At 45.8% G+C, this 27,497-nt stretch overlaps 1 protein-coding gene across 4 annotated transcripts in view; it reads left to right on the top strand.

Moving 5' to 3' along the window:
- Positions 1-25,717, top strand: part of Kcnj1 (potassium voltage-gated channel subfamily J member 1) — a 38,773-nt gene extending 13,056 nt beyond the window's left edge. The window contains exons 2-4 of one of the 4 annotated variants that reach the window (XM_023701479.1): positions 7,340-7,490; positions 12,269-12,610; positions 24,224-25,717. In XM_023701479.1, coding sequence (XP_023557247.1) covers positions 24,245-25,363 — 1,119 coding nt within the window. In that variant the 5' untranslated portion in view covers positions 7,340-7,490; positions 12,269-12,610; positions 24,224-24,244 and the 3' untranslated portion in view covers positions 25,364-25,717. Of the gene's footprint in view, positions 1-7,339; positions 7,491-7,552; positions 7,638-12,268; positions 12,611-21,394; positions 21,534-24,223 lie in introns of those variants that run through there. The other 3 variants (XM_023701481.1, XM_023701480.1, XM_004641413.2) reach the window with 3 other exon arrangements.
- Positions 25,718-27,497: the final 1,780 nt, after the last annotated feature.

Raw genomic sequence — 27,497 nt, 5'->3', positions numbered from 1 at the left:
GCTAGCTACACCAGCATCTTCAAGATCTGAAACACTGTCTTCACATTCACTTAAACAGTTTCGCAAGCTTGTGATTGACAGTTTAATTTCCTCCATATCTCTTTGACTCTGCTTCATGCGATCTATTTCTTTCCTGTATTGCTCATTCAAGGAATCCGTCATTTATCTAATCTTCTCTCTTTTTTTTAAATCAATGTCTTCTTTAGAAGCAGTTATAAATTCTTTTACTGCAGTGTTTTTTTCAGATTGGGTTTCCTCCCTATGTTTCTGTAGTTGCTTCTTTACTTCAGATGCTATGAGTGCTGACAATTCTTTTTTTATTTCAGAAAAGAATTGTGCTCTGAGTTCCTCTATACCTTTCTGTTGTTGCTTATTTACTATTGACGCTATTAATTCATGCATTTGAGCTGAGCTAGTGTCCTCTCCACTTGTTCTGGGTGGACCTTGTGTTTCCTCCATATGTTTCTGCATTTGATTCTTTACTACAGATGTTATTAATTCAGGGGTTTCTTTTTTTATTTCCAATCTGAGTTCCTCTATACCTTTCTGCAGCTGTTTCTTTATTTCAGAAGCTGTTGATTCCTTGCTTTCAGCTGTGTGATTCCCAATTTGTTCTATGTTAGTGTCCTCTGCACTTGTTATGGGTGGGCTTGGGTTCTGAGGTTGTATTTTGTTCCTTCTCGTCATTTTGTGTAGCACTGTCTTTTGACCTTTGTTGTAGATCTTCGTTGTAGTTATAACCTTAACAAGTACTGAAGTTCAGGTACAGATCCAGCTTGGCCTAGGACTGGGTCTGGGGGTTGCGGGAACCCAGCAGAAATTCCTACTGGGCAGGCGGGGTGGGGGAGGTGCTGTGGAGTGGTTGGGGGCATCCCAGGGAGGTGGAAGAGAGTCTCACCCATGCTGCGCCTGGGCCAGGACCAGTAATAGGTCCCGCTGGTGCAGGGTAGCCGGAAGCCCTCCCACACACTCACCAGGCCTGGGCTAGGACTGGGTCGGAATATGCCTTTTTTTAAAAAAATAATAATAATTTTATTGAGAAACAAATAACGAGACAGTTTCAAAACAGATACTAGCACAGTTTCAATGTTTAATACATTGCACATTGTTGTCTTAGTGGTTATTCATTGTGTAAGATGCAGACATGATATCCTATCCACAAACACTATTAGAACAAATCTCTCTATTCAATGATCCGAGAGAATACAGTGAATATGCCTTTTCAGCATGCCTGGGTCTACCTCGTAAGTGAACCTGAGATCTATCACTAGGTGCAAATTTCTGGACTGGGAGTGTAGTTCCGTGGTAGAGAGGTTGGCTGGGCCTGTGAGAGGTGCTGTGTTCCATCGCTCACACAGACACAGACACCACACACACACACACACACACACACACACACACACACCATCCCCAGAGTCCCTGGTAGCTTCCTTTACGCCCAAGTCCCCAGGGATATCCCACTGCTCAAGGTTCTTGCCTGCTCCCTGCTGCCACGTCTCAGTTGTAAGTGCTGTGGTGCAGGATTCTGTGTGGCACGTGGTTCCCCGCTCTGCCAGGATCCATGCTCCGTCTCGGTGACCACAGACACTGCGTGGCATTGTGTGAGGAGCAGGCCTGCCAGCCCTCACAGTACTGCACTCCAGGAAGAGCTGTAGGCGACACTGGTGGCACTGGAGTCCTTGCCTTTTCTGCTTACCTGTGCAGGAGGCCAGGCGGTGGCAGAAAGCTTGTTGTTCACCACCCACTTGGTGACTTTTTCCTTCTTAGGAATTTTCAAGCATCCCTGACTTAGTAAGAGCAAAGAGACTTCCCAAGGGCACTCAAGTCATTGCCACCAGTAAAAGCTCACACACTTCCCTAGGCTTCTGTAGCATTTCACCTCATGGAGCATGTGCAGAAGCAAGAAATTGGGCCAGAAAGTCGTTAGTTCTATTCTAAATGTTAACACAGATCAGATCCTTCACTGGAAGCCCACGTCAGTGCCCTACCTCCTCTCAGTCAAGTGTCTTTCTTGTGTTTGCCCAAACTCTTTGTTGCAAATCCAGGTCATCTTTATCCAACATGTTACTCATCCACCTGAACTCTCCCAAACTCTCATTTAATCTGTACAATGGCCCAGAGCGGTAGATACCATTATTATTGTCATTTGATAGATAGGACACTGAGGTTGGAGTTGAGTGGTCCAGGCTGAAGAAGCCTCCTCCCAGGTGCCGTTAGGGCCCTGTACCATCAAAATGGCTAAAGCAGTCAGAACGGTGGCCTCAGGGGTAGGAGGCTTGTGAGGGCAGTGTGTGGGCCCTACTGGGTGAGGGCTTTTCCCTGGTCATCTTGACAGTGCTACTGCAACAGCAGTACCCAAAGCCCTTCCACTTCCTGATGCTGTTCAAGGCCACTTTAGTTCCTGTTTCTTTCTTAGTCCTTGTCACAGTCTCTTATTGCTTTGTTTGCTTGCTTTTTATTATCTTCCAAGCTTCCCCACCTCACTGTCAGCCTTGCAAGTGCTGTATCAGCCCCAGCTCTTAGAAGGTTTCCTGCATGTGACAGGTCCCAGTGGATACTATAGACAGGAGGAAAAGAAGAACGAAGCCGGCAAAGAGAGGCCAAGCAGGGAAGGAAGGAGAGACTGGGAGACATCCCTGTCTTTCCTCCCCTACTGTAGACTTCTGGTTTTGCTCATCCTGTGGACCAGACCTTTCAGGAAGGCATGCTTGAGCATTGAGTTGGAACCTGAGCTCCTACCCCAGCTTTGCTTCATATGGGCTATTTAACCTGTGAGTGTGGCTCGGAGGGGAGAAACTGCTTAGCATGCACAAGGCCCTGGGCTCAATCCCAAAACTGCAAATAACAGCAAAAACAACCTTTCTACAGTTCAGCTTCCTTCCTAGTAGAAGATAAGTTTCATACACCTACTTCATAGCATCACTGAGAGGACTAGATGAAATAACATCTACAAAGCCACTGCCATCATTTCTGGTACACGATAGGTACTCAGTAAGGGTTTGCCCACATTCCCCTGCAGTAATTTCATGTCAAGAAGGTGTCAATGTTTCAAGCCTAATCCTGCAGAATAAGCTCAGCCCCTAGCATGCCTTCAATCACATGGGCGAGGTGCCCTAGCCATGATGAGGGTCTTGCAGAGAACACATTGGGAGCTTTCAGGTCTGGGCTAAAGAGTCACTTGGGAAGGGAAGCATTTTGATGTCCTTTGTCCAGTAAGCAAACCCAAAGTGGACATAGGGCAGACTATCGATAGGCTGAGCTTTGACTCCCTTGCTCTGCGAGCTTAGATCAATCATTTAGTTTCCCTGGTCTTTGGTTTCTTCCTCTAAGTACAAGGAACAATAATAATAATGGTTGTCTGTGCAGTATTTGGTGTAGTTGTGGGAGCTAGCGGGGTACCTGCGACAGACACTGACCTGTGAAAAGAGCCTGGGACACAGTAAGTTCCATGAATGCTACTTAGTATTGATCTATCTTTAGGTTGGAAGGAAAACTACCCTGAGACTAAATGAGGTTCAAGAGGCCTTTCTGGAACATTTATTATTTTTCATTCATATTTGCTTTACTGCATCTTGTTTTATTTCATCTTCAAACCACTCTGAAAGGCACAACTCCTCCCAAGTTTTCGTTCATTGTTGGATTCACTCATCGTAGCCAGAGAAACATACATGAGAAAGCCGTCCGTTCCAGAAGTCAGTTGGCAGCGCAGCAGGCAGTGCACGGTGGACTTGCTTAGCTGTTCTCCTCGCCGGCCTTGCCGGCAGGGCCCGCTGCTGGACCACACACCTGCCTTGGGAGACCAGAGTTTCTGTCGGCCTGGCCGCGTGGCTCCTGGTGCGTGCTCCACGTCTTCCCTTCTAGCTGCGCTCTCCCACCCATGTTCTCTGCCTCCTCGTTGAGGAGTGGCTTGCAGTCCATTTGATCTATGTTTCATCCATGTTGTCTTCAATTTCTCTAAGCTTTTACATTCTTTAAAGCTTTTAAATGCTTCAGGGCCCGGAGAAATGGCTCAGTGGAATAAATGCTTTCCTGGCAAGTGCAAGCGCCTGAGTTCAATCCCCGGTTCTGCCAAAAAAAAAAAAAAAAAAAAACCTTTTAAATGCTTCATAAGTTAAGCTATGCTAAAAATATGCAATGTTTTGGTGTGGAAACAAAGGGTCAGAGACACACACTTTTGTTACATAAATTCTCAAGAATAAGATGGAGTTAAAAAGGCATGCATGAAGCATCTGGCCAGTACACACTGAAAATGCAAGTTGAGCTTCAGGAGAGGGAAAATAGCACAGGTACACCTGATGCTTGGGACGGCCATGTGTCAGCCACAGCATCCTCTCTGTCTCTCTCTGTCTCTCTCTGTCTCTCTCTGTCTCTCTCAATCTTTAAGAGAGGAAAAAATAAAAGTGATGCAGAATTTCAAAAGAAATTGATAGGAAATTACCAATGGTGACGATATTGTATATTGGTATCTTTAAAGTAGTTGCTCAGATTGCCAGATACAGGCATGAAAAATGGATCAAGCAATATAAGCACTAACTATTCCTTTCAATGAGCTAGTTAAAATTAGTAGTACAATTATCTTAGCTGTCTTGTGTGTATATGCATAGCTTTTCCCCCTTCCTTCTTTTCTCTTTTTCCTCATTCCAGTTATTCTTTCTTTTTGGGCCATTTCTTTTCCATTCGCAGTGTCCACTGCATCTTTTGGATCTTAGGTACTCTTTCAGTTTCTCACCCTGGGGAGACAATACGGTGTTCACACGTGCGAGTCTGGTTTGTCTTGCTCATGAGTATGGTCTCGAGCTGCATCCACTTACCTGTAAAAGCCTGGAGTTATCTCTCTTTATGGCTGAGCTTCAGCTGTGCAGTTTTCAAGCCACCCTCTATATTTGCTTGGTTGCCAGTTAGGTAAGGAGAGTGAAGTGTGAATTCAGCTGCAACCTGGAGAAAAGCAGCTTCTCTTTGTGCCCTACCTTCCTTTGCTAGAGAGACTACAGAGGCCCAGTGGGCAGCAGGTGGGTAAAGCAGTGGCAGTTCCCTGCAAAAGTGCACCCTCAGGCCACTGACCTTCACTGACCTTCACTGACCGCACTTGTTTAAGAAACCTTTGCAGAGTTTCTACTATGCTTCCAACAGGGCACTTCCCTGGAGAACACTTTCTAGCTGAGGAGAGACAGATAATAAGTGAACATATAAAGCAACAGGTAAACAAACAAGATGACATGTGACAGTGAGGAGAAAGGAAAGAAGCGAGGACAGAAAGGAATGACCACTGATACAGGAGATGCTACCTTGGATCAGATATTCTCAGAGGAGGTGACAATGGAGCCAAGTCCTGGTCACACCATAGTGCTCCGAGTCCTGAGGGTGCCAGCCATTAAAAGGAACCAGCCATAGGAAGGTCCAGGGTGGAGCAGTGTTGAGGAAAAGACAGCTAATGCCCAAGACCAAGGCAGGACCAGCACAGTACCATGATCTGCAGAGCAGGATCAGTGGGAACCCACGAGCAAGGAAAATGGTACAGAGAGTGGTACCCAGCAGTGGGGTGAACCAGGTTCCTTGGGGTCTAAAGGTCATGAGAATGAGGGGCAGCTGAGAGAGGCTTAAGCAAAACAGGAGCCTGAATGGTTGGCATGATCCCTCTCTGCTTTGGTGGGGTACAGACCACAATGGTAGCCAGCAAGTCAACGAGCAGGAGATTCTCTAAGCCAACCAAGAAATTATGGTGGGTTGGGCAAAGGTAACAGCCAAGGAGATGGATACAAGAGGACAGACGGGTCCTGAACCTATCCTGCAGGGAGAGCAAACACGTCATGGGTGTGGACTGGATATGGGGGAGGAAGACAGAAAAGAAATGATGCTGAATGGGGGTTCCCTTGCATGAGTGGTAGTTCTGACATTTATAGAACTGAGGAATGATAAAATGAAAAAAAAAAAACCACAGAAAATCAGCTAGGTGCTAAGAAGGACAAAGAGAATATACATTGCACATTTCTTCAGAGTAAGATTTTCACCCTAAGACATTTGTGCCCGGAAGTGCCACTCGATGTACATCACCCAACTCCCTGCCCCACTGTTCTTGCTCTGTCTAGGGACTTAAGTGTGTAGACGCTCCTCTCTTCTGCAGGCCAGAGGCCACAGGGACACACTGGTCAGGGGTGCTAGAGGAAGGGTGGTGGCAGGCCCTAGCGAGTAGGCCCTGTGTCCTGGCTGCTCTGGTCTCGAAGGCAGTCATGCTCACCCCACAGGAAATTCAATCAGTCTGGTACAATTATATCTTCCTGGCTTAATCTAATCTCTTCATTTTATAAGCAATCTTCTCTCTGATGCTTGGCCCTTTCTTCTCTCTTGTTAATTTGTTCCTAGCAGCCAGATAAACAAAGCTTTTTTCCTGTGGCCACTACGTATGAGAAGATGCAGTTGCAGGTCCCTATAAAGCAGCCCGGAGCCTGCTGTCTTCTCCAAGATATTTTTGGGCTAGAACCTTCTTGGGGAGCCAGGATAAGGAGAAAGAAGACCTCCCAAGCCTGCAAGCCCTAGCAGGACCACACACCTTCCCTGCGAGTTGGCACAGCAGATGTGAGCACTCTATTGTTTGTCCTTGGGTCTGGCTGGATGCCAGCTGCCTGCCTAAATCTAGCTGGGAGTTAAAATGTTCACCAAATGCCAACTCAACCTATCCCTAGTCCTAATCTCTTCGTGAGGGCTCCTCGGCTTTGCTAAACAAGGAAGGAATATAATATCTCAGCTTTCCCTCTGCTGGATCCCCTGTCGGGCGTTCCCACGCTAAATCCCAGCTCAGCATTGTGAAACAGGTATTCTTATTCCCATTCTCATGGAAGACAACACTAAGATTCAGAGAAGTAATTTAGCCCGGAAGTTCTGGGGTTTGCAATGCGATCTATACCACCTTCACCTATTCACAACTGTTGTCCTGCACTGGGCCCTACCTTTGCTTTGCCAATCCCATTTTCTGCCCTTTGCGAGGATGCCATTGGTCTTGTTGCTTATCACAGCTTGGAACTGATGTCCACCAGGTGCCAGCCTCTGTGCTCCTCACAATTCCTAGCTCCTTCTGTCCTGTCTTCCCAGGGAGCCTTGGCAGGGTGGGACACATCAAGGCTCCAATGATGTTAAGAAACACAAGCGCTGAAAAGGGTCACAGTGACTAGAAGTGTGGAGTGGGGACAATGGTTCAGGAAGCAGCAGGAGAGCTGCAGGGTCTCCCGTGTAGGTCTTGTGATAGCAGCTGGAGGACATGTCAAGAAAAGGGGAGAAGGGAGGGAGTAAGGGGCTTGAAATCAGTTCCAGGGTGACTTTTATTTCTTTCATTTTTGTCTTCCAGCCCTAATCGATTACCTTGGGAAACTGGCTCTGTGAAAGGCCCAGGAGGGCTGTGTTGTCACGTACCAGGGAGCAGCAAAGCAGGAATCCAAGCCTGACTCCAACTCGTGTTTCAAGGCAAAGACTGCGGGGAGCCTACACGTGCTCTGCAGGTGACGGGCGTCCTTTCTTTCCATAGGAATTAAGGTTTATGATGTGATGAGGTTGGCCTTGAGCAGCCCTTACCCCCAAACGCCATCACCTGTTTGTGATACTTAATGTGATCTAGATGTGTCATCAGGCAAGCCACTGTAATCCAGGTGAGGATGCCTTCACTCTATAAAGGTAGACTGCTGACACAGAGTGGTGGTGGCTGAGTACAGCCTTGCTTGCTCTTGCTGGTGGCTCATGTCCAGGCTGTATTTCAGGACATCCAGTCCCACCTTTGAGAATGGAGCCATCCTCTGGGACTCCAGCAGCTGGCGTTTGGGTCACTCTCAGGAGTATCTCTAAATTTGGATGGCCTCCCACTTTCACCCAGCTTTCCCAGCTGTCCTCCAGCCAAGCAGCAAGGTCTTCCCTGCAGTCATCTCCTGTTTGGCCCATTGTCTCTTTGGTCTGTGTGGGGTGAGAGGCAGAGAGCGAATGAGATGGGAGAAGTGTGGGGCAAGGGGTGCTATGGATGGTCCTGTTGGCCTCTGGCTTGCCTGGAGGCAGCATGGGCCTGCAGAGAGGTCAGCTTCAAAGGGAACTTGGATATCCATGCTGTTGACTCCAAGAACTCAGGAGTTATGGACAAGGAAAAAAATAGAAATATAAGATGCAGTGAGAAAAAAAGAGGGAAACAGCTGAACCAGGGATAGTAAGGGAGAGGACAAGCATGCACAGGGCTGGTTGTAGCGACTGCGTGAGGGGGAAGCAAAGGCCATGTGACTCCTTCTCCATCGCTGGCCTTGGCATGCTGTGCTGGGGGAGCTGAAGACTGGTCGCCCATCCCTGAGAGGACTAGGAGGAGCTGCAGGAAGCAAGGGCAGAACCCTAACTGCATGATTCATGCTCCCTGGAGGGCTGGCAGGGCAGAAGGGTAGGAGGGGCCACGGCTGCGTCTCACGTGTTGGCCGGCTTCCACCAGGACAGCAGTGAAGGACTAACGGGGCTCTGGGAGAGCAGGCTTCTCAGCCTGAGTGAGGGTGCGCAGAAGAATCCTTTGTGCATTGTAGAGTTCTCAGAATGGAGAAAATAACTGCTCTGGAGGTGCAGCCACCTGGTAGGGATGAGAGGTGTCAAGTTCAGCCAAAGGCCCAACACAGTGTCAAGGAATGGGAGAACGGGCAGGAAAGGGAAGGGCAGCTGTGGGGTCGCTGCCCTGCGACAGCCCCTTTCTATGTGTACTTCTATTGCAGCCTCAGTGGGATTCCTGTAGTGTAATCCTCCGTCTGGAAGTGTACATCCCTGCTCTCTTCTGTATCTCCACAGAGACTGTGACTGTCACTGTGGTCGACATTAGAACACTTTCCCTACTCCCAAAAGACGGGGCATCCATTTACCGTCACTACCCTTCTAGTTCTTCCCCTCTCCCCTACCCTGTGGGCAGCCACCTACCTTTCTCTCCATACTTGATATTTTAAATGTCTCAGGCAAGTTTTCTAGGTTCTCCCGTGCTGCAGCACGTAGCATCAGGCGCTCATTCCTGTTCAGAAGCAGTGCTGTTGTCTTGTACGGGTCTGCCACTTCTCCGTGATTCACGGGTTGTTTCTGCCTTTGGGTGACAATGAGTCCATCAACACTTGTGACGAGATTTTGTGCCAATGTGTGTACATTTAATTCCCTTTACAAAGCCAGGAGGGTCACAAGTTTATGAAAAACCGCAGGTCAGAAAGGTCATGTTTTGAGATTGAATCTCTTGACTTGGTCAGACTATGACAGAAGGGCACATGAAAGGGACAGAAAGCAGATTTCCTTTCACCTTTGCCAGCTCATTATACACACGACTGGGTTGAGAGAACGCAGGGGAAGCACGAGTACACCCGCGTCAGCGCTCGACCTGCTGTGGCCTCCACTTCTCTCTCTGGCGGTGGGTCTGGGGTCACAGGACGGGATGTGCTTGGCTCTTGCATAGCTCTGGGTCCTGCAAAGATATCTCTTTCCTGATTTTTATCCTTGTTGCATGGATAGGAATGAAAATAGACCAGGCACTTTTCAAGTCCAGCTAGAGTAGCCATGGGAGGAGGCGGGGGAAGCCCCTGTAGCAGTGTCCTCTTCTGAGAGAGCTTCCTTGGGTGCCCTCTGCCTGAAGCCAAGGCAGATGCGCCAACTGCCAGGAGGAAGGGCCTCAAAGAAAGGAGTTCCATGGGTGCCCAAGGACGGCTCTGTGGCATTACGGCATGGAAAAAGCGGGTCACCGAGGCTACTGGCTCTGCTTCCTTCTGGCCCCAGGGCTTTCCCAGAAAGCACTTGGACATGGGAGGGTGGGTGACATGCCACTCCATTAATGTAACTCTGATGGCTTGGCACAGCTCAAGCCCAAACTGGTAATCATTGACCCTGCAAGGCTCCCTGAGGCATTGCAGTGGAATCTGCAGGAAGGCTGAGTCTCCAGCAAGCCTACCAGTCTGCTGTTTCTCCAGAAGCCCTTTCTGGGAAGCACAGCACTAGCGCACCCTTGGTCCTTGCTGTACAGAGTTCCAGCGCTGAAGGCAGCACAGACTGTGATGGGAATGGACCTTTCTATTCAAGCAAGGGAAGCAGAGCCAGAGGTGTGCTACCAGTGGTGTGAACAGCTGGATCCCTTCCTGTTTCCCAGTGCTGTTGAGATGCTTTCTGCTGTAAAAAACACATGCAAGTCTATTTTTCAGAGAAGAAGACAGATACAGTAGTGGGTTATGAAGCACCTAGTGCTAGTGGGTGACTAACTAGTTAGTGGCTGACTCTAGATTTAAACCCCACACACCTTCTTCTAACATCCGGCCCAGCTGCTTACTTGATGGGTTGGGGGCAGGTAAGCTTCACAGGTCAGCTAGCCTGTGGGACGAGCAGGCACCAGAGTCCCCCTTGAAATCCAAGAAATGGCGCTCCCTGCATGTAGTCCTGCAGGTCTCAGGCTGTGTCATGCCAGCACTCCTTGCCTATGTCTGCAGTGACATGGACACTACTTTCCAATATGTGTGCTCAAAGCATCCGCTGATTTTCCCCTTCTTTATAAGCTGTCAAGATCAGAAATTCTGTTTTCCTTAGCAAAGTGTGCTTTGCTTGTTGCAGGCTATGTACATGCAGGCCTTCTGTCCACATGGAATTTATTCATTTCTGGGTTGGAAAGACTGAGTTGATGTAACACCAACCAAACCACATAGAACCAGAAGGGTCAGACTAATGACAGGATCCCTGCACACATAATGCATACAACTTTCTATAAACATTAAAATTCTTTCATTAAACCGCAGTGCCATTTGAGGTGGGTGGCTCCATATGTGAAATTTAAGAATAGTGTCATTATGGATGTGCCCAGTTGCCAGAGCAACAGCCTCCACCCAAACACAGCACTCTTACAAAATGAACAAGTAGGAGGAGGATTGTTTGATTTGCAAAAGTCATTCTTCACTTTGTAAAATAACCCACTATAGGATTTCTTTAAATATCTTAATAGCCCACTGTGTTATGGAATATGACTTACTACTCATAATTTCTATTCACAAACCATCCTTAGAGTACAAATAATGATTTCAGTATAAGGTTATAAATCCAGACATGTACAATGATATTTTCGTGTACAGTGCCCCCTCAGCCCAGAGGTTACCTTCCAAACACCCCTGCAATAAGCAAAAATTAGTGAAGTAGTGGTTATATTTATTTTAGTATCTATCTAGCATCTATCTATATCTATCTATCTATCTATCTATCTATCTATCTATCTATCTATCTATTGGCTTTATAAACCCTTCCCACACTCTTATAAACCTTTCTCACACTTTTAAAAATACTTCTAAAATAACTAACTAAATAAATAAATAAATAAAAATACTTCTAATGTTCTTAACCATTTTCTAAACTCATAAACCTATGTAATTTTTTTTACAAAATTATTTACTTGGTACAGGGTCTCACTACACATCTTGGACTCACAGTGATCCTCCTGGCTCAGCCTCCCCAGCTCTGGGATTACAGGCATGTGCCACTAAGCCTGGACTCAGTCACAGACTCAGTGCTCCCTGGAGCAGGGACAGCACAGTATGTGGTGCTGGGGATCGAACCCTGGTCCCAGCAATTGCCTAAGCGGGTGCTTTGTCCACTGAGCGATCTTCGCAGCCAAACCTACATAATTTTAACAACATACGTATACTGTATGGTACTACAAAATCCAGCGATATAGTGACAAATGCAGAATAAATAATTTAGATTAATATTTTTTGAAAACCCACGAAACAGTGAGTCCATAAAAGTTGAACCATGAAATAGCGAGGGACTGCTGTAATGTATTTTAAATACAATGGTATTTAAAAGTCAAATCCAATTTCCTCACAGGGTCAGTATGGAACCTCACCTATTGAGTTTGATTTGGTTCATAGCCAACTGGATTTGGGACTAGAATCGGGGTAAAAATTGAGCTTATGAACTGAGTTACCATTGTAATAATGAGCATAGAAAGACCACGAGGCTAGACACGCCTCTGGATTGCTGTGTTAATGTAATAGTTGATCCTAAATTCACTGGAAGTTAGAATTTACCACTTAGGCCTTCAACAAGGTGTGAGCTGAGAGAAAGGTGGAGCTCTGAAACTCCTTTTAAAGTCAGGTTTCTGGAGGCAGAGCCGACCCTTCTTGCCCTTCCTATTTTGGGTAAAAGTTCAATCAGGGTGGACCAGGAACAGAGAGCATGCCTGTTGAACCTTTACCCTGGCTCTCAGGAGTCTGCCCTTTCCCTCCAGATGGTAAGCATGTCTGTTCTGTTTTACTAGGTTCCTTTCCTGCTGGGCCTTCCTCCAGACCTCGGATCCTGACACACAGCCGGGCCAATTCCAGGACCACTGGCTGGAGTCCCAGCCCAGGGCTCTTGTTGGCTGCACCAAGGTTCACTGACACAGGAAGCTTTAAGAATCACCTCCTGTGCCTCCCTAGAGGCAAGCGACTCCATTTCCATATTGGCTTCCAAACAAACAAGCCGCTGGACCCTTCAGGCTGCAAGAGAGTCGGATGGGCGTTTGCTGGGGAGGAGCCGCTCAGGCAAAGCTCTGAGAGCCCATCTGTCCTGTTCAGGTTCCCAGACACCAAGTGCCACCTGAGGGAGTGGCGTCAAGCCGGTATTGTCCCCTTTGCAAAATCAGTACTCTGAGTCCCGGACATCTTTATAGATCTATTTATTTGCTTGACAAATCGTATTGAACCTCTGGTCTCTGCTTGGGGCTGGGTTACGTGGCCAGAGGAGGAGACAACTGGGGTCAACTGGGGTCCTGCGGATCAGCATGAACGTAATTGCACAAGATTACTCTTCATGCTACAGATGAAAACGTTTTGCTTGGGTCTGGTAAAGAGACAGTCTGTTTTAAAGGTGAAAAGGAGTGGCCAGGAAGCTCCTCTTCCTTTGAGAAGGTGACATTTGAGTTTCTTTCTCAGCAGTGACATTTGAATTGAGGTTAAGTTCTTGGGGCCGGGGAGATGGTTCAGTGGAATAAGCGCTTCCCTGGCAAGCGCAAGGGCCTGAGTTCAATCCCCAGTTCTGCAATAAATAAATAAATAAATAAATTGAGGTTAAGAAGTGAAGTAGGGGGAGGATGGGGGACAGCAGAGCTCCAGGTGTCCCTGCAGAAGAAGTAGCAGAATGGCAGGCTCAGAGAGGTTAAGTGCTGTGCCCAGTGCGTGCAGCTGGAATGAGGCAGGGCTGGCCGCCGGTGCATGCCTTGTCTTTGCGTCTCCGTCTGCCACCTAGGAATGGCCGTGGGACTGACCCCATGCCAGGGCTCAGCTCCCCACCACTGGCGGGTTCTCCTTACCCTGCTGGGTGGCTTGGAGGTGTCCTCATCTTGCCACAGTAGCTATCGTCATCCACTTCTGGGACATTGTGAGCAAGTGTTGGTAAATGTTTGCTTTCTCTTCACACTGTTTGCCAACTATTTTGAGTACACCCTAGAGCTTAAAAGCAAAGGCTTCTCACTCAGGCGGATCTAGAGTCTGCTAGCTTGGCTCTTGTAGCTTCCGTGCTATGGTCTTGGACACGTTGTTTTAACTCCTCGGCTTCCAAAGCCCTAGAATTATTATGAAACCCAAATACAACAACAATGCACGGCCGAGATGTTGCCTCTGGGTCTCAGCAGCACCGCATGGCGAACTTTGCTGTGTCAGGGCCGCACAGAAGCACCGTTTGCATTGTGCTCCAGGGGGCGCTGTTAGCACAGAATGCAGCGGTGTCTCCAGCCAGGAGAGAGTGAGGCTTTTTTTAAATATTAATTTCATTGAGAAACAAATAGTAATGAGACGTTTCAAAACAGGACAGTAGGGCAGTTACAATAATTAATACATTGCATATTGTTGTCTTAGTAGTAGTTATTCATAGTACAAGATGCAGACTTGATATCCTGTCCAAACACTATTAGTACAAATCTTACTTCTCATTGAATTAAAAGAATATAGCTGTATATCTATCCTAACTATTTTGTATATACAGATACAAAATGGTCCTTCATTTATGTCCTCCTTTTTCATTCAGTTTTGTCAAAGATGGGTATTCCATTGCCATTTAAATATTGTAGGTGCGTGAATTTAGCAAAATAATCCAATATAGGCCAGTAGTTATAGTGGGTTATCCGTAGGACTGTGCAGACCTCAAAAGTCATCTGTGAAATTGCTGGCTCCAGACCTTGTCCCCTGCTCTAGCTGTGCTTTCTACCACCCTCTTTGGTTTTTTTTTCCCCCCATAATTTTATTGAGAAACAAATAGCAATGAGATAGTTTCAAATCAAATTAGTAGGACAGTTTCAATAATTAACATATTGCATACTGCCTTCCTAGTGGTTATTTGTTGTACAAGATGCAGACATGTTAGTCTATTTATAAACACTATTAGAACAAATCCCTCTATTCACTGAATTAAGATAATGTAGCTGTATATCTATCCTAAACATTTTGAATACACAGAGACAAAATGGTCATTCATCTGTATACCCTTTTTTAAATTTAGTTGTGTCATTTAAATATTATAGATGCGTGAACTCAGCAAAATATTCCGAAATAGACCAGTAGTCCATAATAGTAGTAGATCTTCTGCATGACCAGCAATGTCAGAAGTTGTTGACCTGAGTCCCCTACAGCTCAACATAACAACATGGCTTTACTTCTTATACTTTGTTTTCATACTTTTCTGCTGGATGGTTAAGACCAAGATAAAGCAAGACCTATGTAACAGGAGCAGCCTAGGTTGTATGGTAATAACAATAAACTTATCTTCTGGAGGGTTAACAACCTAAGTTTGTAGACCAAAATTAGAGAAAAAGGAGGGCCACAAGGAATGCCAACATTTTGGCCCTAGCCTTCTAAGGTCAATTAAGACTCAGGACATATGAGAACTTGTACTGTAACCTCATGTAACTCAATAGTGTCCCAAATTTTCTGATCAAGGAGATTATGGGGCCAAAGAGGAAAGTGATCAATGATGTAGAGTGAACCTAAGGAGAGTCACATGGAGAGAAAACATTCTCTCAGGCTTTCACAGAGAGCACATTGGCCAAGCAATGGTCGTGACTCATCCACATGGCTGACACTGACAAAGGATCTACAATCTGAGGTACAGGATCTCAGGATAAATCCTGAGGGGATCTGACTGACCTTATCAGAGAGTGAGGCTTTCTCTGCTATTCCCTGCTCTCCTAGACGCTCCTCAGCCCTAGTCTTCTCTTTGGCTCCTTCTGGGCTGCGCACCTCCACTTTTACTTCAGTGTACACTGTCCGCTCTGGGGCTTCTTCACTCACGTGGTGACGATATTTCCCTTCGTAAAGTGCTGATGCCTGTGAAGAGAGGAATTCTTACAGAACCTCTGGAGGATCCAAGTAGCTCTAATTGCATGGTTATAGGTTCCTGTTGGTCCTTAAAACACTCTTGGGGCCAGGTAGATGGCTCAATAGAATTAATGCTTGCCTGGCAAGGGCAAGGGCCTGAGTTCAATCCCCAGTTGCACCCAAAAAAAAAAAAAAAAGACACTCTTGATCCCCTGTGACTATCCTCATGGTTGCCAGGGATGCTCCACTCTCTCTCTCTTGAAAACTCTGAACAAGGCAGAGACAAAAGTGCCGCTTTGGTCCTTTGCATGGCTGTGACCTCCTAGCATTCCCCAAAGACCTTAAGAAATAGTTATGGAAAACAATGGAAAGTGACATTGGAAGTGCTCATAGGATAAGTGTCTGGCTTCCAGAGCACTGGTTCCAAAGCCCACAGCAAGTGGTGGTGGGTGTCAAGGGTGCATTAGACAGACACCTCTGCCCTGCCCAGCTTCACTTCCCACTGGCGTTGCTCGCGGGGCATCGCAGCTCTCACTCCTCCCTGTGGACTCTGAGAAGAGACAGTGGTCTTTGTGGTGAGAGTAGTTCGTGCCTCAGAAGGACCAGAGATCTCGGTCAACAAGTCAGCTGGATAGAATATACAACCTGGACTTAAAAATTTTAACTCCTTTGAATGGCTTTTGGCATTTTCATTTGGCTATTTCCTCGATTATTCATGCACATGTGGTTTCTATAAGCAAACAGTGAAATTGGTTCTCACCCACTGGCTTTTTTTAATTTTAATTTAATTTTTTTTTGATACAGGGTCTTGCTACTCAATTCAGACTTATAGTGATCCTCCTGTCTCAGCCTCCCCAGTGCTTGGATTACAGGCATGCTTCACCACACCTGCTTTCAGGGCTGGCATGGTGCACCTGGGGTTCCGAGGATCAAACTTGGGACCTTGCACTTGCCAGGCAGGCACTTAGACTGCAGAGCTACCTCCCAAGCCCTCACCCAATTGGCTTTTAAAACCATTTTTATTACCTTTTAGTTATATCTGTCATGTCATGTGAGCTATGGCCTTTTATGGTGTCAGGGACCTTCACCCAAAAAGCATTAAGAGTACCCCATATTTGAGGCACTTGGGCTTTTTATAGCCAGCCCTTGAGCTCCATATACCATGAGCTTCTAGGGTGAGAGCCTCACTAGAAGGGGTCAAGAGGGCTTGAGTTGGATTTGAACTTGTTTTAGGTTCTGAAGGCTTATGGAAAAAATGCTTTGCTTTGGAAGGAAGTATGGGTATGCCAATATGTTAATTAACTTATTACATTAACAAATCTTATTACCCAGAAGGAGCGAGCTCTGGCACGAGGCTAAAGCTATTATTGGTATAGCAACAGCAATCCCTCGTAGGAACCAGAGTAGGAGGCCATTTGGCTGTTTCGTGGTTTGCACAATGGTCATGTCATTGTGTTCAAACAAGATTACAGAGAGGTCTTGTTTTTCAACTAATCTCCAGTGTTCACAGTGGTTTTGCCTGAAGTTGATGTGGTAGGAGATCATTCATCTTTAGTACGAGAGTAACAGAATCTAACTGTGAGTGTCAGGCCAGCTCTTGAAGCCGGGTCTTGCCTTCTCTTCTTTTCTGGGCATAGGTGTGTGGTCAGTGACTCCAACCAAGAAAAGAGCAGGCTCACACTTGGGTGCCACACCTAGGTCTGGCCTTGCCCAGGACGGCTTTCTCCCTCTATCCTGTTCCCACCTCTCCTAGACAAGGCTGCGCTCTCACAATAGACGAATCCTTTATTAAATTACACTGTTGTCAGTCTCATGGTGGGAGGTGGGCTCTGCATAGATGAGGCTGCGGTCAGAACTTTTGTGCCTCTCTTGAAAGCCCTTTTCACTTTGGCTATAGTCTCCATATAGCCCATGTGACCCCACCTGACAGATAAGATGGTTGTAGTCAATGACCTTTGGTTAAACTGCTGTACTAATTTAAAAGTGCAGACTAATCATAACCATTGCCACTCTGCACTGCACGATTGATATGTTCTAGGAACTTTACTCACACTGTTGCATTTAAATCATAGCATGACCTCTGGGCATATCTAATGTGGCCATTTCACAAGTGAAAAAACTCAGAAAGTTAAGTGGCTTGCTTGGGCTACCTGGACACTGATTAGCAGCAGAGCAGGGCTTCAGGTCCATATCTGTGTTTACTCAAACCAAAGCCCTTCCACTCTGCTAAGCTGCTCCTGGTGTCACCTGGTCTGGGAGCATTACCAACCCACATCTCCTATCTCGTCATTGTCTCCCATGTATAGTGCACCAAGTCGTTCAGACAATTCTACTGCAGCCAGCGGACACCTGAGATGCCTAAAGGACAGAGCACCTGTGAGAGCACCAGAACTTGTGATTCCCTGGGTTTATGCCTGAGCTCTCTCCACTGGAAGAACCTGGGAAGGCTCGTATCTCATCTGGGCCCTTTACACAGCATACGGCTGGCCTTGCAACAGAGAGGGTGCTGGGGCAGACTCGCCCCAATGACTGGGGTCTTTCACCAGTATAGCTCTCCATCCAGCCTGAAAAGGGTCTGGGCCCAGGTGCCCATGAGGCCAGGAAAGCCTGTTTCCACCATCCTTGTCAAATTCCACTGCAAAAGAGTCCACTAGGGGCCAGTGAGATAGTTCAGCAGTCTCAAGCATCTACTTAGGCAAGCTTAGGCAGGCACAAGGGACGAGGGTTCAATTCCCGGCACCACATGCTGCACCAGCCCTCGGGGCGGGCTGAGCTGGCCAAAAATAAAAATAGAAACAAAAACAAGAAAAACACCATAAGAGCCAATGGGCCCAGAAGTGACTTGTCTGTTAAAGACACCGAAGCTAAGTCTCCAGCATGCCACCCAAAAGCGAAATGCTACCCTCTGTCTACTGTGCACTGGATATGACCTGCCTGGGATGTGGTGTTCTGAGGCTCTGCAGGGCTCTAAACATTTGCAAGTCCTGTTGGTGGTTGGCTGTTTCTGAATGATTGAGATGATTTTCGTAGAAAACAGGAAGTCCCCTACACTAGCCGTTAGAGGCACTTGTTTTAGTTCCTCAGCATGGGTGTGGAGCAGAGCGTGAGTGTGACACCCCGTCTGTTGGGTCCCATTCCTGGCCACTGCCTTAACATCCTATCCTCAGCCCTGTTCAGCAAATCTGCTGCACTGTGTATGTTGATGACTTCTGTAGGAACAATTTGGTATTTTTTCTTTTTTTTAGGAAAGTGTTCAGGGCGTGTTCAGGGTCTCACTATTAGATCAGACTCATAGTGATCTGCCTGTTACAGCCTCCCAAGAGCTGAGATTACAGGCACACGCCACCACACCCAGTCTCAATCATCTTCTCAGTGTGCCCCAGGGGCGGGGCCAGCACGGCAGGTCCAGGTATCAAACCCCTGGCCCCTGCACCTACTTGCACATGTTTTAATCTGCTGAGCTACTTGGCCGGCCCAGTAAGAACAGCTTGGGAAAGGGGGCTATCACTTTGTTTTCTAGCATAGCACCTGGTGCTTAGGAGATGTTCAGGAAGTGGGGCATTCATACAATTATGCTGTCGCAGGAGGCGGAGAGCGAGCCCCTTTATCCCATTGAATACTTTGCTATGAGAGGCCGCCAAAAAATGTTTGGTGATTCAGTTGACTCAGCCTGAAACAAAATCGTAAACGTTCACAGAAACCTGAATTTCTTCTGTGCGACAGTTGCCAAGGGACTAGAGGGAGTCATTCTGTGACATCTACTTTCAGGCCACAGAGCTCGTATTTCCTAGCTCTACCGTAAAAGTCTGACTCCCAGAAGTGTCCTGAAGTTAACTGTGGTTGTGAGCAGTTTATCTAAAAGGCAATTCAATTTTTACTTATATAGAGAAGCGATAGCCTAAGTAATGTGATTCTAAATGAGCAATTATAGAAGACACGGCTTCTACCCGCTTTTCTGATGAATGGCTGTAGTGTGGGCGGTGGTGTCAGTGGAATAAAGGCTACATGCAATCCCCCGTTCAGAATGGATTGTTCTGAGATGGATGCCTGTAAAGAAATTAAAATTAGTTCTTCAAGTTAGCAATGAGCATGAACTTCAGGTATTGCACATAGAATGAAGAGGGTTTGATTAAAGTATAAATTATCTGTGTACTATTACAGATAAAAGGAAATGGGAGGAAATTTTGTTTGTTTTCAAGAATTTCAAGGGTGTTCCAATGAAAGAGACTCGGGACTTACTTAGAATTACGGGCTGTCCCTGGCTGTTCTACCGTTTCTCTTCCTATAGGTCTGCATCATAATATAGCCCAAGTTGTCACTAAGGTCCCTCAGCCTCTATTATTTGTTTACCTGGAACTTCTATCAGCTCCCATGTTCTTGCTTTCTTCTGTCACCTCTGCATGGGTCACACGTGCAATTAAATGCAGGCAGTCACCACTACATGCACAACCATGCCCTCCTGAAATACCTCTAGTACAAGGGCAGCCCGAGCAACACAAGTGACAGCAGGTGCCTTACTTTATGAGCACATTGGCTCATTTGTTTATTGCCATTCAGCAAATATTCATAGAGCTTCTACTATGCGTGACACCAATGTCGTTTCAGGCCCTGGCTTGGTGTCCCTGTCCTGGTCCTCCACACAGGTGTTGCCTTCAGCATTGTCCTGCAAGTGTTGTTTATGGACTTGTCTCCACTTCTGAACCCACCTGCAGCGGGAGCTACCTGTCAACAAGGACTATGGCTATTTTATTGTCCCATGATTGCTTCTGGGATGTCTAGCACCGTGGCTGACATGCACAGCAGGGTTGACTCACCATTGTTAACTAATGATAGATAAATAAATTAATGTATATATAAGCATGTTGAGCTTGCTTCTAGCTGAAGGGTCTTCCCAGATGGTGGCTCTGTTGCTAATGGGGAATCTTATAGAAAAGGTGCTTTTTGCAGGGGGGCGGGTATTCAAACTGTATTACCTTGTAAATGGTGATGTATTTTGTTCCCTTTCTCACTCGACTGTGAGATCTGTGAGAAAAAGAAGAGTTCTGTTCATCAGTGAAGTCCTCCAGGATAAGTGTACAGTCAGTGTTTGGGGTGTGCACAAAAAGCATTTTCTGAGAATGAGCTGTTTATAGAACAAGAAGGCTGAAGCCATAAAGAAAAACTGGCAATGATGTGATCCAGTTGTTTTGCCCTGGCCACCAAGGATACCTTGGTAAATATTAGTTAATGTGTAGCCTCTTGTTTGCCATTAAGATTTACTGATTTCAATAGAATGGGACCTAAAAACTGAGCATGTTGTGTAATGATCAGCCATCGGACAATCTCTAAGCACATAATAGTTTGTAAAACACGCACTGGCTCTGTCTATGGTAAGATTAAGGCCCTTTATCTAAGCAAAGTAGGATACGTGCAATAATGGCTCTCTGTGTGAATGATGGGTTTGGTGAGTGAATGAATCTGTCCTGTATCCTTGCATTGTCTACACTAAATTCTTCTCACTCTGTGAACAAATAAATCAACAGCATTGGCTAATCCACTATATATGAAAAACACCTTCAGTAAATCCCAGGTTTTCTTGAATAAATCCAACAATAATGCTTCCTTCAAATTCTGCTTTCTTACATAACAGTGACTCTTATATAGAGAGATTAGTGTAGTATCTTGTTTCTTTCTGGTGTGATCTTTCTTTCATCTCACAAATATGTCCCCATCTATGTTCCTAGAGTTGCCTGTAGCATTGTGAATACTTGGCAAATCCAGCATCTCCATGTGTTTTGGAAAATAAAGCTGGGAGAGGCATGATAACTAATTCTGGCCAAAAGTTATGTGGCATGACTTCGGAGCCCAGCGAGAGAGCCGCAGAGCGTGGCAAAGGCAGGAGGGCAACGCTGGGACCCAGCCCCCACCTGCTGCCTAGGGACCTGAGCTGGTAGTTTGTCATGTCTTAGCATGACGGTATTCAAGCCATGTGAGGTTTGGAAAAATATATATACCTGACCTGGGGCTTGGTCTGAGAACCACCTTGTACTGTGGTTTTTCAGTCACACAATTCCACCATGGAATTAAGTGTTTTCGAGCTAACAAAAACTAGCATCAGTTCACTGGCTGAAGTCTAGGATAGATTGGGCTGGGTCTCAAAGACACCAGCCTGCAGCAGGACCAGTTCCCAACACCACCGTCTCCTTGCTCTTCCCAGCCATGGATGCTTCAGGCCAGAATATTTTTAGGACTCTGGTAAGTGCAGACAATCTTTGGGAAGCATTACAGGTTGCTGGTTGTTTTTGCTTCACCTCTGCGTAGGGCCAACCAGAAGTTCTACAATTGATGTAGTTATGGGAACCCAAACTTATCCAAGAAATAAATCGGGGGGGGGTACTTCCTCATTTTATAGAAATATCCTTAATCTTCAAAAGTGGAACAAATCTCAGAGAAGCTTGAGAAGGGTGTTGAGGGAGGGAACCCCAGCAGATGCTGTTTTATTATTATTTTATTTTTTTATTTTTTATTTTTTTTGTGGAACTGGAGATTGAACTCAGGCCCTTGCGCTTGCCAGGCAAGCACTTATTCTACTGAGCTAACTCCCCAGCCCCCAGATGCTGTTTTAGAAAGTATCTCTGGAATTAAAATGTGAGACAAAGAGAATGTGGATTCTGTTCATAAACATTGTCTTAGAATTGATAAGTTAAGGGGACAGCCACTGTGTGAAGAGCTGGGTAAATACTCCGAACTTCTCAGCATGTGGAAGAGTCAGTGTCCAGAGCACTGAGCACCGCCAGATGCACAAGGTGCAGGGACTGGGAAGGAAGGGAGGCTGTTCCCTCCATGTGCCTCCTCACCTGGGACATCCCCTAATTCTCTTTGAGGATTGGGCAGGGCCCCTGAGGGCATGCATGCCTGTTTGCTTTCTTGGTAGCACCCCTATGTGTGTATCTTTAGTATCTCTTTTACATTTCAAATCACCACAGGGTGGTTTTCTTTTCACCACTTCCACTCGAGTTAGCTTTCTGTGTTTTTACCTAGGTTAGGGACTTGAGCAACACACTGGAATATCACTTTTGTTTAAAATGTATCACTAAGTTGGTTTCACTTCCTAGTTTTTAATGAATAAACATATTTTGGGAGGGGGATTTTGAAATCTATTTTAAAAACATACTTGCATTTAATGAAAAATACCATGAAGGCATCGCTAACTAAGGGACACACCTTGATATTCTTTGATGAAGGGGAAGAAGCAGTCTAGTGTTTGTAACCCCTGAGTTTCAACACTGCTCACAATTTAGGGGAAAGTCCCTTCCCTCTTTTGCTGTAAAATGGAAGTCACAAAAAAATGCATTGGTAAGAAACCATTGAGTAGACAGTATTTTGAATAGTCAGTGAATTGTTCCTCTTGTATTTGTGGAATAAATAGTAAGTGCTAATTGACTGTACCAGCATCTGAGATCTAGGAATGAGCGAAAGCGTGCTTTGACCTTGATGAGGTAAAGGGCTCAGCAGCTCTGTAGCTCTGGGCCAGGGAAGGAAGGTGAGATAGGATGCCAACCTCTTACTGTTCTCTTTGGAAACACTGGCAAACCACGGAGAGACAGTAAGAGTAGGTTTATAGATACACTGAGAAGGTCTATGACATTGTCTGGTATGTTCTGATCTCTGTTCCAAATAGTCCTTATACACAATGAAATTTGACCAATTCTGTATTCATCATAATGTGTGTTAGGGAAATCTGAGTCTAGAATGGAAAATTTGCAAGCTGGGGTACAGCGCAGTAGAGGTTTCCCTGGGCTGCAGGCAGGAAGCCATTTGCTCCAGTTCTATCCTGCCACTGGTTAGGTATTTAACCTAGGATAAATCATTGAAATTTTCTGGGGGTCAATTCCCTTTATCAACAAATGAGTATACAAGATAATTTAGGTAGAATGTTGATAAATGTTTCTTTTTTCCAGTTACTTATTTTTATAGCTCACAAAATATATTTTTTCAGGCTTATGGAAATTATTTCTTATCAGGAGGCTAACTTTATTAAAGAAAAAGGGGGTAGCTTGCATAAAGATATCGAATAACAGCATAGGCCGTAGTTATTTTTACTTATTTATTTATTTATTTATTTAGTATTTAGTACAGGGTCTACAGGGTCTAACTACACAGATCAGACCGGTAGTGATCCTTCCTGTTTTTCAGCCTCCCAAGTACTGGGATTACAGGCATGTGCCACCATACCCAGTCTCAGTCACCATCTCAGTGCACCCCTGGGTCGGGACCAGCAGGGCAGTCTAGGGATCAAAACCTTGGCCCCTGCATCTGCCTAAGCAGGCACTTTAGTCTGCTGAGCTATCTGGCCCACCCCACAATTATTGATTGATTGATTGATTGATTGATTGACTGTATTTTAGGATGGGGCTTACAGGGTCTCACTGCGAAGATCAGACTCATAGTGATCCTCCTGTTCACAGCCTCCCAAGTGCTGGGATTACAAGTGCGTGCCACCACGCCCAGTCTACACCACCATCTCAGGGCATCCCTGGGGCAGGGCCAGCACCAGCACGCCCAGAATCGAACTCCTTGGCCCTGAATCTGCCTAAATAGGTAGCTTAATCTGATCTGCTGAGTTATGTGGCCAGCCCTGCAGTTATTTTTAAAAACTAATTTTGGCCAAATATCTTTAAGATGTGACATTGACTTAGGTCAGGAGATACCTGAATATATGATCTCTTGGCATGTGTCCATTTTTGTCTTCGTTGTTAGTTTCACATTTAAGCCTTCCTGGAGAAAGTTTCTATTGGAAACAGCTTCCAAAATCTTGCCCCAGTGTTCAATGAGTCAGGCAGTCTGAATGTCAACTTCACGTGTGGTAGTAAAGCATGTTAGTCACGAGGCTCACTCTGCTACAGACGTCATCTTATTTTTGTTCTCCTTTGATGTGCTTTCAGATCAGGGCGTTGACAGAAAGGATGTTCAAGCATCTTCGCAAATGGCTTGTCACTCACTTTTCTCGGTGTTCTCGGCAGAGAACGAGGCTGGTCTCCAAAGATGGGCGATGCAATATAGAATTTGGCAATGTGGACGCACAGTCCAGGCTTATATTTTTTGTGGACATCTGGACCACCGTGCTTGACCTCAAATGGAGATACAAAATGACCATTTTCATCTCAGCCTTCCTGGGGAGTTGGTTCCTCTTTGGTCTCCTGTGGTATGTGGTGGCCTATGTTCACCAAGATCTCCCAGAATTCCATCCTTCTGACAACCACACCCCGTGTGTGGAGAACATAAATGGCATGACCTCAGCTTTTCTATTTTCTCTTGAAACTCAAGTGACCATTGGATATGGATTCAGGTGTGTGACAGAACAATGTGCCACTGCCATTTTTCTACTAATATTCCAGTCCATTCTTGGCGTTATTGTCAATTCTTTTATGTGTGGTGCCATTTTAGCCAAAATCTCCAGGCCCAAGAAACGTGCCAAGACCATTACATTCAGCAAGAATGCAGTGATCAGTAAGCGGGCTGGGAAGCTCTGCCTCCTAATCCGGGTGGCTAATCTTAGGAAGAGCCTCCTTATTGGAGGTCACATCTATGGGAAGCTTCTGAAGACTACAGTCACTCCTGAAGGGGAAACCATTATTTTGGATCAGACCAATATCAACTTCATAGTTGATGCTGGCAATGAAAATCTATTCTTCATCTCCCCACTGACGATTTACCACGTCATTGACCACAACAGTCCCTTCTTCCACATGGCAGCAGAGACCCTTTCCCAGCAGGACTTTGAGTTGGTGGTATTTTTAGATGGCACGGTGGAGTCAACCAGTGCTACCTGCCAAGTCCGCACATCTTATGTCCCAGAGGAGGTGCTTTGGGGCTACCGTTTTGTTCCCATAGTTTCCAAGACCAAGGAAGGGAAATACCGAGTGGACTTCCATAACTTTAGTAAGACAATAGAAGTGGAGACCCCACACTGTGCCATGTGTCTTTATAATGAGAAAGATGCTAGAGCCAGGATAAAACTAGGCTATGACAACCCCAACTTTAACTTGTCAGAAGTCAGTGAAACAGATGACACCCAAATGTAGCAGCGGTTTCACCACGAAGCCAAAAGATACTTTTTCTAGGTATCTACCGCCTTCAGCATTATGAAGCGATCAACAGTTTGGGCTACAAATGCAAGAGCCTTCAAAGTACACCAGCACAGTGGCCTCTAAACCCTGCAACTGTGGTCCTACAAGATACATGATTCTTCAAGACTATTATGTGAGCGCTGATGGTACAGTCATACGAAACCACACCTGAAAGCCACAGGACTTCACTTGGGGTTTTGAATATAATTATTTTAGGTCATTCACTGTTGATGGGAAGAGATGAAATCATGAAGAGCCTCATGGACAGGCCAAAGAAAATAGGTATGTGTAAAAGTTTCCTTGAAAAAGTTAGAAGCTTTGCCGGGGAGATGGCTCAGTAGGATAAGCGCTTGACTGGCAAACGCCAGGATCTGAGTTTAATCCCCGGTTCTGAAAAAAAAAAAAAAAAAAAAAAAAAAGTTAGAAGCTTTAAATAGGATTAGGGAATGACTATATTTTTGTTTTGACTTGGATAGGGAAAATGTCATTTTTACTTCAACGCAAATTTTTATCAATGGAAAAGTTGTCTCCTGAGTTGGGCGTTTGTCCTCGATAAACCAAGGACATTAAGAAGAGATTGGCACACAGTGAACATCTTGAGGACCTAAGGCTCTCCCACACTGGTCATTGGAGACTTCACCTGAGTCTGGGTCACATGTGCTTCATAAGAAAGATGGGAAAGCAAAGTCCAGTGGCTCTGAAGGACATAAACGGCTTTGCTTATGGCTGATGCAGATGCAGCAGCCCACACTGGGCTCTGGTTCAAATAATCTCCTGTGGTACATTTAGGTATAGGCTAGATCTACACTCCAGAATCTTGATCAACTACTTCCTGCAAAACAGAATAGTTGAATTGAAAACAGTGGTGATATGTTTTTCATTCCTCATTGGATGGGTTGAGGATCTACAGATCTGTTAGTATTTCTTGCGCATTCAAGACAATAATGAGGATTTTGAGAATGCAGTCAGTCCAAAAGGCTACAGACGGGCCTGCTGCACTGGCCCTGCCCCCGGGACACACTGAAACTGCAATTGAGACTGGGCATGGTGGTGCACTCCTGTAATCCCAGCTCTTGGGAGGCTGTAAACAGGCAGGTCACTAGGAGTCTGATCTAGTAGTGAGACCCTGAGCATCCTGTAGACCCTTCCCTAAATAAAATAAAATAAGATTTAAAAAAAAAAAAAAGGCTACAGAATGCTAATCGTTAAAGTTTCTTCTGGCAAGTGCAGGGTCCTGAGTTCAATCCCTGGTACCAGAAAAAAAAGTTTCTTGAGTTGCTGTGCCTAGGCTTTGCCCTGAAACACTATTTCTGAAGTGGAAAGGGAAAGCAAAAAGTGTAGCCTCCCATTCAGAACATTTTGAGGCCTTTGTCTCTACAAGCCACCCCCACGTGTTCCTAAAAGTGACCAACCTAATGGAAGGATTGTCCCTTAGGGGAAGGTTTTAGCATGAACATACTGCATAGTTCCCTACCTGAATTATTGTAAATCTATCTCGGGAAAAATGGAGATCAAAATGCTTGGGAATCAAAAATGATCCAGTGTGTTAATTAATATATTAAATTTCTTGAAACTGCATGCGTGCTTTCTATTGTCCGTTTTTATGCATTCAATGTGACAGGGCAACTGAGGAAAATACTTTTGCTTGGGGTGGCCTTTTTCCTGCAAAGCACAGAACCGGTGGGGAGGAAGCAGGCAGATAGGATGCACTGATTGTCTTGAGCCCAGCAGGAAATGAGCTGGGCTGAGGACACTCCCCTCTGGTGCAGCTCGGTCAGTCTGCACAGCAGCAGCTGTGGCAGGTGGTCCTGTAGTGGTTGTCTTCGCTTGGATGGGAGTTTCTATAGATTCATACATGCACTCTTGTCCTTCTGACGCAGACCACTGGGAGCTCTGGTGGGCCTAGGGCTGCACACGTTGTCAGTGGCCAAAGCAGAGGACACAACTGGCTGCTGGGAGTTTACCCTGGCTTGAAAATGTTTTGAGACCAGAATTTACCTGCTGACAAGGCTAAAACAAGTCAGGTATCCCAAATTTGAAGAAGCTGGACTTCTCTGCTGCTCCTAGCAAGAGGTTTTATGGCCCTATC

The sequence above is a fragment of the Octodon degus genome, unplaced genomic scaffold (genome assembly GCF_000260255.1).
Source record: "Octodon degus isolate 3935 unplaced genomic scaffold, OctDeg1.0 scaffold00136, whole genome shotgun sequence".
Lineage (NCBI taxonomy): Eukaryota > Metazoa > Chordata > Mammalia > Rodentia > Octodontidae > Octodon > Octodon degus.
Note: the sequence above shows the minus strand (reverse complement) of the source record. Positions and strands in the feature narration are given on the sequence as shown.